Source organism: Pseudophryne corroboree, chromosome 3 (genome assembly GCF_028390025.1).
Source record: "Pseudophryne corroboree isolate aPseCor3 chromosome 3, aPseCor3.hap2, whole genome shotgun sequence".
In the NCBI taxonomy this organism is placed as follows: domain Eukaryota; kingdom Metazoa; phylum Chordata; class Amphibia; order Anura; family Myobatrachidae; genus Pseudophryne; species Pseudophryne corroboree.
The window spans coordinates 461,475,783-461,489,783 of NC_086446.1; the positions used below are offsets into that span (position 1 = coordinate 461,475,783).

General features: G+C 46.3%; 1 protein-coding gene across 4 annotated transcripts in view; it reads left to right on the forward strand.

Annotated features, from left to right (window-relative positions):
* NAT9 (N-acetyltransferase 9 (putative)) overlaps positions 1–13,976 on the forward strand; it is a 77,996-nt gene extending 64,020 nt beyond the window's left edge. For all 4 annotated transcript variants that reach the window (XM_063960681.1, XM_063960682.1, XM_063960679.1 and 1 more), the window contains 4 exons: positions 10,117–10,176; positions 10,695–10,789; positions 10,873–11,029; positions 13,806–13,976. In XM_063960681.1, coding sequence (XP_063816751.1) covers positions 10,117–10,176; positions 10,695–10,789; positions 10,873–11,016 — 299 coding nt within the window. In that variant the 3' untranslated portion in view covers positions 11,017–11,029; positions 13,806–13,976. The remainder of the gene's footprint in view (positions 1–10,116; positions 10,177–10,694; positions 10,790–10,872; positions 11,030–13,805) is intronic.
* Positions 13,977–14,001: the final 25 nt, after the last annotated feature.

Consider the following 14,001-nt stretch of genomic DNA (forward strand, 5'->3'; position numbering starts at 1 on the left):
GTCAGCATTTTTACCCCATGTTCCCTCACAGCCTAAAAAGGCGCCGTTTTATCAGGTACAGTCCTTTCGGACTCAGAAAAACAGGCGTGGAAAAGGCGGGTCCTTTCTGTCCAGAGGCAGAGGTAGGGGAAAAAGGCTGCAACAAACAGCAGGTTCTCAGGAGCAAAAGTCCTCCCCCGCTTCTTCCAAGTCCGCTGCATGACGGTGGGGCTCCACAGGCGGAGCCAGGTACGGTGGGGGGCCGCCTCAAAAATTTCAGCGATCAGTGGGCTCGCTCACAGGTGGATCCCTGGATCCTGCAAATAGTATCTCAAGGGTACAAACTGGAATTCGAGGCGTCTCCACCCCACCGGTTCCTAAAATCTGCCTTGCCGATTACTCCTTCAGACAGGGAGGCTGTGCTAGCGGCAATTCACAAGCTGTATTCCCAGCAGGTGATAATCAAGGTGCCCCTACTTCAACAAGGACGGGGTTACTATTCCACACTGTTTGTGGTACCGAAACCGGACGGTTCGGTGAGACCCATTTTAAATTTGAAATCCTTGAACACATACATAAAAAAATCCAAGTTCAAGATGGAATCGCTCAGGGCGGTTATTGCAAGCCTGGACGAGGGGGATTACATGGTATCCCTGGACATCAAGGATGCTTACCTGCATGTCCCCATTTACTATCCTCACCAGGAGTACCTCAGATTTGTGGTACAGGATTGCCATTACCAATTCCAGACGCTGCCGTTTGGACTCTACACGGCACCGAGGGTGTTTACCAAGGTAATGGCGGAAATGATGACACTCCTTCGAAGAAAGGGAGTTTAAATTATCCCGTACTTGGACGATCTCCTAATAAAGGCGAGGTCCAAGGAGCAGTTGTTGGTGGGAGTAGCACTATCTCAGGAGGTGCTACACCAGCACGGTTGGATTCTGAATATTCCAAAATCACAGCTGGTTCCGACGACACGTCTACTGTTCCTGGGTATGATTCTGGATACAGTCCAGAAAAAAGTGTTTCTCCCGGAGGAGAAAGCCAAGGAGCTGTCATCTCTAGTCAGAGACCTCCTGAAACCAAAACAGGTATCGGTGCATCACTGCACGCGGGTCCTGGGAAAGATGGTGGCTTCTTGCGAAGCAATTCCTTTCGGCAGGTTCCATGCCAGAATCTTTAAGTGGGACCTGTTGGACCAATGGTCCGGATCGCATCTTCAGATGCATCGCCTAATAACCCTGTCTCCAAGAACCAGGGTGTCTCTGCTGTGGTGGCTGCAGAGTGCTCATCTTCTAGAGGGCCGCAGATTCGGCATACAGGACTGGGTCCTGGTGACCACGGATGCCAGCCTTCGAGGCTGGGGGGCAGTCACACAGGGAAGAAACTTCCAAGGGCTATGGTCGAGTCAGGAGACTTCCCTACACATAAATATTCTGGAACTAAGGGCCATTTACAATGCCCTAAGTCAGGCAAAATCCCTGCTTCTACACCAGCCGGTACTGATCCAGTCAGAGGGTGTACCAGTCAGTTTGTGTTCCCCCCTCTGCCTCTCATACCAAGGGTACTGAGAATAATAAGAAAACGAGGAGTAAGAACAATACTCGTGGTTCCGGATTGGCCCAGACGAGCGTGGTACCCGGAACTTCAAGAGATGATCTCAGAGGACCCATGGCCTCTGCCGCTCAGACAGGACCTGCTGCAGCAGGGGCCCTGTCTGTTCCAAGACTTACCGCGGCTGCGTTTGACGGCATGGCGGTTGAACGCCGGATCCTGAAGGAAAAGGGCATTCCGGAGGAAGTCATTCCTACGCTGATTAAAGCCAGGAAAGATGTAACTGCAAAGCATTATCACCGCATATGGCGGAAATATGTTGCTTGGTGTGAGGCCAAAAAGGCCCCAACAGAGGAATTTCAACTAGGTCGATTTCTGCATTTCCTACAAGCAGGAGTGACTATGGGCCTGAAATTAGGCTCCATTAAGGTACAGATCTCGGCTCTGTCGATTTTCTTCCAGAAAGAACTAGCTTCACTACCTGAAGTTCAGACGTTTGTGAAAGGAGTGCTGCATATTCAGCCCCCGTTTGTGCCTCCAGTGGCACCTTGGTATCTCAACGTGGTGTTGAGTTTCTTAAAATCACATTGGTTTGAGCCACTTAAAACCGTGGATCTAAAATATCTCACGTGGAAAGTGGTCATGTTATTGGCCTTGGCTTCAGCCAGGCGTGTGTCAGAATTGGCAGCTTTGTCATGTAAAAGCCCTTATCTGATTTTCCATATGGATAGGGCGGAATTGAGGACTCGTCCCCAGTTTCTCCCTAAGGTGGTATCAGCTTTTCACTTGAACCAACCAATTGTGGTGCCTGCGGCTACTAGGGACTTGGAGGATTCATAGTTACTGGACGTAGTCAGGGCCTTGAAAATTTATGTTTCCAGGACAGCTAGAGTCAGGAAAACTGACTCGCTATTTATCCTGTATGCACCCAACAAACTGGGTGCTCCTGCTTCTAAGCAGACTATTGCTCGCTGGATTTGTAGCACAATTCAGCTGGCGCATTCTGCGGCTGGACTGCCGCATCCTAAATCAGTAAAAGCCCATTCCACAAGGAAGGTGGGCTCATCTTGGGCGGCTGCCCGAGGGGTCTCGGCTTTACAACTTTGCCGAGCTGCTACTTGGTCAGGGGCAAACACGTTTGCAAAATTCTACAAATTTGATACCCTGGCTGAGGAGGACCTTGAGTTCTCTCATTCGGTGCTGCAGAGTCATCCGCACTCTCCCGCCCGTTTGGGAGCTTTGGTATAATCCCCATGGTCCTTTCGGAGTTCCCAGCATCCACTAGGACGTCAGAGAAAATAAGATTTTACTCACCGGTAAATCTATTTCTCGTAGTCCGTAGTGGATGCTGGGCGCCCATCCCAAGTGCGGATTGTCTGCAATACTTGTACATAGTTATTGTTAACTAAAGGGTTATTGTTGAGCCATCTGTTGGGAGGCTCAGTTGTTTTCATACTGTTAAACTGGGTATAGTATCACGAGTTATACGGTGTGATTGGTGTGGCTGGTAGGAGTCTTACCCGGGATTCAAAATCCTTCCTTATTATGTCAGCTCGTCCGGGCACAGTGTCCTAACTGAGGCTTGGAGGAGGGTCATAGTGGGAGGAGCCAGTGCACACCAGGTGACCTAAAAGCTTTCTTTAGTTGTGCCCAGTCTCCTGCGGAGCCGCTATTCCCCATGGTCCTTTCGGAGTTCCCAGCATCCACTACGGACTACGAGAAATAGATTTACCGGTGAGAAAAATCTTATTTTTTCTCCTGAGGATAGGAAAGTGTGCGAAAACCCGCCGGTGGTGGATACTTCAGTCTCCAGGTTGTCACGTAAAACTGTACTACCTGTGCCTGGTGCTATCTCTCTAAATGATTCCGCTGATCGTAAAATTGAGACTACTCTTAAGTCACTTTATACTGCAGTGTGAGTTGCTCAGAGACCCACTATAGCGTGTGGTTGGATTACAGGAGCCATTGCCAAATGGTCAGGTAATTTAATTGAAAACTTCGAGACTATGGTGGTCATTCCGAGTTGTTCGCTCGTTGCCATTTTTCGCAACGTAGCGATTAGGTGGAAAATGCGCATGGTACGCAGCGCGCATGCGTTAAGTTATTTAACACAAAGCTTAGTAGATTTGCTGGTGTTCGTGCAGCGCTTTTCAGTCGCACTGCTGATCGGTGAGTGATTGACAGGAAAGGGGCGTTTCTGGGAGGTAACTGAGCGTTTTCCGGGAGTGTGCTAAAAAACGCAGGCGTGTCAGGAAAAAACGCAGGAGTGGCTGGAGAAACGGGGGAGTGGCTGGCCGAACGCAGGGCGTGTTTGTGACGTCAAACCAGGAACTAAACGGACTGAGGTGAACGCAATCTAGGAGTAGGTCTGGAGCTACTCAGAAACTGCAGGGAATTATTTAGTAGCAGTTCTGCTAATCTTTCGTTCGCTATTTTGCTAAGCTAAGATACACTCCCAGAGGGCGGCGGCCTAGCATTTGCAATGCTGCTAAAAGCAGCTAGCGAGCGATCAACTCGGAATGAGAGCCAATGTCTCAGACTGAAGGGGTCTCCCTACTGCAACATATACAGGACTCTGCAAATTTTATGTGTAAGGCGATCAAGGAAATAGGCTTGATCAGTGTACTCGCTTCAGTGATGACCGTGTCAGCATGCAGAGGGTTATGGCTGCGGCAGTGGGCAGCGGATGCTGACTCCAAAAAGGGAGTTCAGAACCGTTTACAGGTGAGGCTCTGTTTGGCGAAGAGCTGAAAAAATGGATTTCTCAGGTTACTGCTGGTAAGTACACCTATTTACCGTCTGCAGCTCCGCTAGCTAGACAAACTTACTCAGGATCCAAACTGCAGTCATTTCAGGTTGCCAAATTTAGGGGCAAGGCCAGGGGTGCCTCCCAACGCCTCCAGAGGTAAACCTCGTAGACCAGCGGCCGCTGGTCCCCAGGAACAGAGTTCAGGTTCAGCCTCCCCTAAGCCTTCCGCATAACGGCCTCTTGCTCTTGGGGATCTGCAGGTGGGTGCTCGCCTGAAATACTTCAGTCAAGTCTGGGAAAATTTCTGCCAGGATTCCTGGGTCAAGGACCTGATATCCCAGGGTTAGAGTTCCAAACTATCTCACCTCACAGATTCTTCAGGTCAGGCTTACCAGTTTCACAAGAAACAAGAGTAACCCTACAGGAAGCTATTCAAAAACTGTTACGAATGCAGGTCATTGTTCCAGTGCCACCGCAACTCCAGAACAGGGGATATTAGTCCAACTTGTTTGTGGTACCGAAACTGGAAGGTTCAGCAAGAGCGATCCTAAACCTCAAATCACTGAACCCGTATTTACATGTGTTCAAATTCAAGATCGAATCTCTGAGAGCGATGGTCTCTGGTCTGAAGAAAGGGGAGTTCCTAGTGTCCCTGAATATCAAGGACTCGCAGTGATCGCAAAAATGCGCTATAGCGCGTATTTTACCCGCTTTTGATGTCTAGGGACTCACTTATCTAAAATGGGAGGGTCCCCGGGGACGCGCTCCGCAGCAGCAAATACTCCGGGACATTTAGCAGATGGACACGCTCATCTGAATCTCTGAGATCGCGCCAGCCAGTCAGCGGGACGCAGGAGGTGACTGGCTGTTTCCTCAACCAATCACCTCCTGTAGTCTCCAGCCAATCATCCCTGCAGCGTCTCCCGCCAGTCCGCCCGCTTTGAATCCTCCTCCCCGCAGACATGGGCTCCGCCACCAGCACATGGATGAATCTGTGCTGCAGCGCTGATAGACTGGCCCGCTCATCTCCACCTCCTCCCCACTAATATAGTGTCATTAGTGCAGAGATGACACAGGATGCAGAGTAAGGAAGAGCTACCCACCAATGTCCCGGCAGCAGAAGAAGAGGAGCCGGCGGGGGACGACAGTGCTGCGGCAGAGGAGAGCGCACCCCTCATCACTGATGAGGAGAAGCAAGAGAATGGGGGGGAGTGGAACTCCGTGCCGGGAGATGGGGAGAAGATCACTGCTGCTGCTGCTGAAGGAGCAGGCGACCCGGAGACCAGCACAGAGTTTGTACACCCGGAAGGTGGCTGGGGATGGCTGGTCATGCTCTCCGCCATGTGGTGCAATGGGTCCGTCTTTGGCATCCAGAACACAAGCGGGGTCATATTCGTGGTCCTGATCCAGGAGTTTGGGTCCAAGAATGAACCTCAGCTCACGTTTAAAACAGGTGATTGGGGCTGGCGGGTGTCCAGACATGGCACAGTACACGGTGCTCTGCCCGAGTGAGGGAGTGGGATACTGTAACATTCACTTCATTAAGAAACCTTTGCCCAATTTTCTATGCTTACACATAAACAGTGTTTATAAGGAAACCTGTCAGTGTCACATAATGTTATTACTGGTGTCTTATTGTCTTATGTTGGTAGAGGTACATGTGCTCAGTTCCCGTGCCAGCATCACTTTAAAAAAGATTGATGGATACAAATACAGCATATACATTTCACTATTATATATAAGCATTCTCATCTTATGTACAGTAGTCACTAGATTATCACACTGCAATCTGGTTACTGCAATGTGCCTCGGTGCTCTACCTGGTGCAATGTGTATGACGTGCTCTACCTGGCGCAATGTGTATGACGTGCTCTGCCTGGCGCAGTGTGCATAGGAGGTTCTACCTGGTGCAATGTGTATAAGCGGCACTACTGTGTGGTGTAATGTGAATTGGCACTATTATGTGGTCATGCCCCTTCCCCGTGAAGCCACGCCCCTAAATTTTTGCAGCGCGCCTGCGGCGCGCATTTCCTATACTTTGCGATCTGGGAGGTGGAACACCAATTCCCTTTCTGCCTAAGGGCACCAAAATGTCTAGTTACACCTCTGGTGCAGGGTGTCCTGTATGCTACACAGCCCAGCAGCATTGTCACCCCATCCCCCCACCTTGCAACACTTTTGTAGTGTCCAAACAAGATTAAGATTAAAAAGAACCTTCATTCTGATGGGACCCAGAAAAAGACCGGTAGGACCCCAATTTTTAAAAGTGAGGGGTCCCTGGGACCCACTTTTTTTTGGCCTCAGCGCGATCACTGGACTCGTATCTTCACATCCCTATTTGGCTGCTTCATCAGGCGTATCTACGGTTTGCACTGCAGGACCGTCACTACCAATTCCAGGCTTTACCTTTTGGCCTATCAGTGGCACAGAGGGTATTCACAAAGGTGATGGCAGAGATGATGCTGCTACTCCGAAAACAGGGTGTGAACATCGTTCCATATCTGGACGATCTCCTGATCAAGGCTGTGTCCAGAGATCAGTTGAGGGAAAGCATCAGCCTCACAACACACCTGCTCACGTCACACAGATGGGTTCTCAATCTGCAAAAATCCCATCTGGAACCGATGCAGAGACTTCAGTCCCTGGGTATGATCCTGGACATGGTGTCTCAGAGGATTTTCCTTCCTATGGGCAAGGCAAGGACAGTCCAGACGATGATTCGGTCCCTCCTGAAGCCAAACAAGGTCTTGGTGCATCTTTGCACACGTTTACTGGGAAAGATGGTAGCCTCCTACAAGGCAATCCAATATGGGAGATTCCACGCGCGGACCTTCCAGCTGGATCTGCTGGACAAGTGATCCGGTTCACATCTACAGATGCATCAGATGATACGTCTCTCTCCCAAGGCCAGGATCTCCCTGCTGTGGTGGCTGCAGACCTGGTGGCGGGTCGAGCATTCGGAATTCAGCCTTTTGATTCTCTTAACCACAGACGCAAGCCTCAGAGGTTGGGGAGCAGTAACCCAAGGGGCTCGGTTCCAAGGAAGGTGGTTAAGTCAAGAAACAGTCCTCCTGATAAACATCTTGGAACTCAGGGCAATTTACAATGCCCTTCTACAGGCTTCATATCTTCTTCAGAAACAGGCCATTCAAGTACAGTCTGACAACGCAACGGCAGTGGCGTACATAAACCGACAAGGAGGTACAAAAAGCAGAGCTGCGATGAGAGAGGTATCCAAGATACTCCTCTGGGCGGAACAAAATGCCAAAGCCATCTCAGCCATCTTCTTCCCGGGAGTAGACATCTGGGAAGCAGACTTCCTCAGCAGGCACGACCTGCACCCGGGGGAATGGGGCCTTAATCCGCAGGTGTTCCAACAACTAACACGGCGGTGGGGATGTCCCCAAATTGACATGATAGTTTCTTGACTCAACAGGAAGCTCCTGTGTTATTGTTCCAGGACAAGGGATCCGCAAGGCGTAGCTGTGGATGCTCGGACGACGCCATTGTCTTACTAGTTGGTGTTCCTATTCCCTCCAAGTCCTCTGCTTCCCAGAGTTCTAAAAAGATTAAGAAGGGAAAGAGTTTGGGTAACTCTCATTGCCCAGGATTGGCCGCGCAGAGCCTGGTATGCAGACCTCCTGGCCATGTCAATCGAAGGTCTTTGGCCTCTATGCCTCTTCGAGAAGATCATCTTCAGCAAGGGCCATTTGTCTATCTAGACTTAGCACGGCTACGTTTGACGGCATGGCAGTTGAAAGGGAGATTCTAGCCAGAAGGGGCATCCCAGCCAGTGTTATCTCGACTATGATCCAAGCCAGAAAAGGGGTCACGTCGAAACCTTACCATCCTATATGGAAGAGAGATATCTGTCGGTGTGAAAGTTGACAGTTTACTGCTGTGGATTTCGATCTGGGCCGTTTCCTGCATTTCCTTCAGTCAGGTATGGATATGGGCCTACGTTTAGGTTCTCTTAAAGTTCAGATATCGGCTGTCTATGTTTTTCCAAAAATAGTTGGCTGCCCTACCAGAAGTGCAGACCTTTCTGCAGGGTTTCCTTCATATTCAGCCTCCCTTTGTGGCCCCCACGGCACCATGAGTGCCACAAATTTCTCCAGTCTGACTGGTATAAACACTTTGCACAAGGTTGAGGTGAAGTATCTCACATGGAAGACTGTCATGCTGTTGGCTGGCAGGCCTCGGCAAGAAGTGTGTCGGAGCTAGGGTCTTAGTCCTTTAAGAGTCCCTACCTGGTGTTCCATGAGGATAGAGCAGAGCTCAGGACTCGTCAACCGTTCCTGCCCAAGGTGGTGTCTGCTTTTCATATCAATCAGCCGATAGTGGTTCCAGTTGTTGTTGACACTGCTGCTACTCCAAAGTCCTTGGATGTCGTATGGGCTTTGAAGATTTATGTCAAACAGACTGCTCGGACACGGAAGTCCGACTCGCTTTTTGTATTGTATGATGCCTACAAAATTGGCTGTCCTGCTTTTAAGCAGTTTATTGTGCATTGGATCGGGCTTACTATCCAACAGGCTTACTCAATGGCAGCTTTGCCGGTTCAGGCGTCAGTCCGAACCCATTCCACTAGGTCGGTGGGTTCTTTCTGGGCGGCTGCCCGGTGTGTCTCGGCTTTACTGTTGTTCCGAGCTGCCACTTGGTCAGGGTCGAATACGTTTAAGTTTTACAAGTTTGACACCTTGGCTACTGATGACCTTCGGTTTGGGCTATCTGCTTTGCAGGGGTCTCGGCACTCTCCCACCTGGTCTGGGAGCTTTGGGACTTCCCTATGGTACTAAGACCATCCCAGTATCCCCTAGGACATTAGAGAAAATAGGAATTTGATACTTGCCAGTAATTCATTTTCTCGTAGTCCGTAGGGGATACCGCCCACCTCTGTGCTTTGGTTTTGTTTCTGCAAATTTTGTTACTTGTTGTAGGTTGGATCAGCTGTTGCTGTCCCTAATTTCTAATATGGTTATGTTACTATCCTCCTATTGTGTGCTGGTTCGAAATCTCACCACTTTACTAATTTCTTCTCTCAATGTATGTCCGTCTCCTCGGGCAGTTTCCTAGACTGGGAGGTACATTTACTAAGCAGTGATAAGAGCAGAGAAGTGAGCCAGTGGAGAAGTGCCCGTGGCAACCAATCAGCACTGAAGTAACATCTATAATTTGCATACTATAAAATTATACAGAGCTGCTGATTGGTTGGCAACTTCTCCACTGGCTCACTTCTCCGCTCTTATTACTGCTTAGTAAATGTCCCCCTAAATCTGGTGGAGGGGCATAGAGGGTGGTAGCCAGCACACACACTAAATATTTAAAGTGCCAAGGCTCCAATCGGACTCTTCTATAACCCATGGTACTAAGACCATCCCAGTATCCCCTACGGACTACGAGAAAAGAAATTAACTGGAAGGTATCAAATTCCTTTTTTTTTTTTTGTTCATGGTATAGAAGGGGCTTCCTACTCTAATCTTGCGGGCCAGGTGTAAATACTCAGCTTGTGTGTAAATCAGGAATGTGCTGTATCTTCTCCACTGGGTTAGGACCAATATGAATGAATGGTCACTGTTTGAATGGGGCTTCATAACATTTCAGCTGTATATTAAAAAGTATTTTTTTTTAAAAATGAAAGGTAATAATGCTCAGCACACATGCCATACCTGTCCGAGATTCTTTTGTCAGATTTTTTTCACAGTTGATGTCTCATGCCTTTTGTGATCATTTGAGCCAGTCTAAGTTCCAGTAGTTGTATTAAATGATTGCCTTCCCCATCCCACCTAATGTTGTTTCTATAACAATCACCCTTTGTTCTGGTATTCTAGAACCCATGTTCCGGGGAAAAGGGTTTGGCGAAGAGTCTGTTCGGCTCATGCTATTTTACGGTAAGTCTTGTGAGTAATTACTCTTTGGTACAGATGTGTCCTCATACATCCAGCCTCAATACGTCATGCAGTGCGTGATGCCTGGCGTGAGTGAGCTGCCAGGTGCTGTGCTACTCTGCTAAAGTTAGGCTTTTTTTACCAAAAATGCGTCTTAGTCACAACGCAGTGCGACTAGGACACTTGCGGAGACTGTCCTGAATATTTTGATATACAGTATGACACTTTTATATTGTGTGTGACTGAGTCTATATACAGAGCAAAACAGAACTTGTATTGGAGAAAAGCTGCGACCTCCACATTGAAGTGCTTAGCGAATCAGCACAGTCTCCTTGTGTGGCTTAGTTGCATTGCGTGGCAAAAAAGACGCTGAACACTAGTAGATTCCCTTGCGACCTGGGGTGCCAATAGATAGGGGTTGGTTGGTGTGACTGCAGCAAAGATGTATGAGGACATATCTGTACATGCTCATATAGCCTGAAGCTGCACAGTGTCAACCTCCAGTTTTATCTATTTTACAGGAGCTACAACTTTGGGAATTACTACATATCAAGCTAAAATAGGGCAAGAGAACATTGCAAGTGTTCGGTTATTCAATAAACTGCATTTTGAGGAGGTTGGTATTTCTACATGGCCAGTAACATGACTGCCAGGCCTATATGAGCTGCAGTTATTGCATGTTTTCCTCTCTGTCATCAGGTATCACTTAGCACAGTATTTCAGGAGCTGACCTTGCACTGGAAAATGACGATGGCAGAGAGGAAGTGGCTCCTAGACACAACTCCTGTTACAGAGCAATCTTATAGACAAATGAAACGAAGCAACACAGACTCGGTGGATTAATAAGTCTCATTTGGTGAGTGATACAAAGGGGATACTGATAGAAAGTACAGGTATGTGTAAGCTGTGAAGTAGATTATTAACCCTTTGGAATTTACTATTCTTTCACTAGTATTAACTAATCTTCATCTATCCTATATAATACAGAGAATCTAAAATAAACAGATTTATTTATTTTTGGGTCGGCGGGTGGGAGGGGCATTGTCATACTTGCCAACCCTCCCTGAGTGTCAGGGAAGACTGCCTGACATACAGTAGCAGCAATCTCAATGACACCCTGAAGAGCCTAGCAATCTCCCTGATTACACCTTACTCCCATTATATACTGTAACTGTTACTTGGAATAAAAAAGAAATCTGACATGTATACATTTAAATGGTAACATCTGTGCCATTTCCCTGTTTTGGTTGTGCACAATGATCACTATGGCTGCATGCATTTTTAAATAAGGTTTCTTTGGCCACTATTATGGAATAATGCACTATACAGGAACAAGACGTGAAAAGTACCAGTGTGTATGTGCCAAACTATGTAACTGCTTTGGGGCTCATTTACATTTGGAGAGAAGTACACGTCCACTGTACCATGCCTCTCATAGGTGTTGCTTTCTCAGCCTTCCTAAAATGTTTTTTTCAAAAGTAGGCAAGTATGTAAATTGTGAGATAGATATTATATATATATATATATAATGTTTTATTTAATCTTTTGGTCCATGTTCATGCAGTACATACGGTGTAATGGTTAGCATTACTGCCTCACAGCACTGAGGTCATGGGTTCGATTCCCTCCATGGCCCGAACTGTGCGGAGTTTGTATATTCTCCCCGTACTTGCGTGGGTTTTCTCCTGGTACTCTGGTTTCCTCCCACAATCCAAAAATATACTGGTAGGTTAATTGGCTCCCAACAAAATTAACCCTAGTGTGAATGTGTGTGTGTACATGTGATAGGGAATATAGATTGTAAGCTCCAATGGGGCAAGGACTGATTTGAATGGGCAAATATTAAAAAGCGCTGCGGAATATGTGTGCGCTATATAAATAACTGGTCATAAATAAATAATAATAAATGCTGGTGCTAAATGTAAAAAAATCAGATATTTTTCTTGCCACTCGTCTATATCAGCAAACATTTCTGTGCTGTATAAGACTTGGCATAGAACTGCTTCTGTTCATTGTTGCTTAGATTTCCTTGCAAATACTGCTCTCTTTAGGCCAGAATGTAATATACTCAATTAAAAAGTGAGAAACTGCTTCTGCTTTAGCTTCTGATCATTTGTGCAGATACTGGAAATGCTGTAAATGACTTTAGGGAGACCCTAACAGGTCGCTAATGCCTTTAAGGTGTCCCTAACACCAAGAGATTATGCTCCAATATAAATCAGGACCCACTAACTTTCATTTAGGCAGCACTGGCATGACTTGAAACTAAAAAGACCTTTAAAGATCAGAGTACATGAATGATTTGTGAATATTATCAAACCTTGAAGCAGGTTTTCTGTTTAGATCTTGGGAAGGCAGGAATCCATATAATTATTAAAGAATTGCGGACTTGCTCCTATCTGTATGGTCACAGTTGTGGATCCCTGCACCACGGAAAGAGTAGTCATAGGACCACGTATATTAAAATGTATACTGTATCTCCGGCTGTGTAACTGTTTGCTTAAATATTTGCTTTATTAATCAAAAAAAGAATGTATTCATATTTTGTCACAGGTTCATAATAATTAATAATGAATTTAAATATTTAATGCGAGTCTTTTCCAAACTAGTAGATCTAGTTCAGAGAAAACAACCTCTGTCAAATTGGCGGGGACAGAGGGATCTATTCTCAATAGTGGTGTACACATGGAGCCTTATTCAGGTTGGTTAACAAACCAAAATAGCTCACTAATCGGCAAAACCATGTGCAGTGCGGGGGGTGGGGGCAGATATAACGTGCAGATTTGGGTGGGGTGTGTTCAAAATGAAATCTAAATTGCAGTGTAAAAATAAAGCAGCCAGTATTTACCCTGCACAGAAACAATATAACCCACCCAAATCTAACTCTCTTTGCACATGTTACATCTGCCCCAACCGCAGTGCAACATAGTGTGCTTTTTGGTTTGCTAACAAACCTGAATAACCCCCTTGGTACATATTAGCTAGTCTATTATGGAGCATCTCAAAACAAGACTTTAGCCCCCTCTTTCCTCTGGATTTAACCTTTTATGATTAGTAATTACAGATGAAGAGGAAGGTTGGGATAGGGTACAAAATATTTACTGGACAAATCTTTGCATAGTCCTTGAATTAGAAAATTTGAGTATATATGTACAAGTGATTATTAACAAGTTTTTTTATGAAAATATAAACCCAGTTTGTGTAGCCTGTTATTAAATGTTTAATCATCTCACTGCTATAATGAGATTGCCTGAAGCCATTCTAAAACCTATAAATAGGTGCCTCAAACTGTTACCCACAGATGCGCTTTCGCTATAAACATAAAGTGATACAGATATAATCATCCTCCTTTGGACAAAGCTATCAACTTCCAGCTCGTACCATTTATTTGTTCAAAGGAATCCGTTTCTGTGTTTGCTAATCCGGTTTTTCTATTTGCATCTTGTGCTGCTTTACACGAAGCAGTGACATGTGAGTGCCTTTTGACTTTCCAGCAGGAATTCTCTCCACATCATCTCCTCTGCTTTCATGTCTAGCTGTAGTATGTTTTTTTTTTTTTTTTTCTAAATGCTTTTGGGTATATTTTTCTGTTATTATTTATTTATTTTGTCATTTTACTATTATGTTATTAGGAGTGCAGCTGGTATGGCAGAAGAACTGTTCTCTCTGGAAGAAGCTGGCATGGGACAAGACTTCCTATATTCTGAAACATGATGTAAATAACAGAACACAGAACTGCAATTTTTTATCATGCGTTCTAGCATGAAAAGTGCAACAATTAAAGTGTTTTCATTTTGAGTTTATATTTTACTTATTCCTTTATAACAA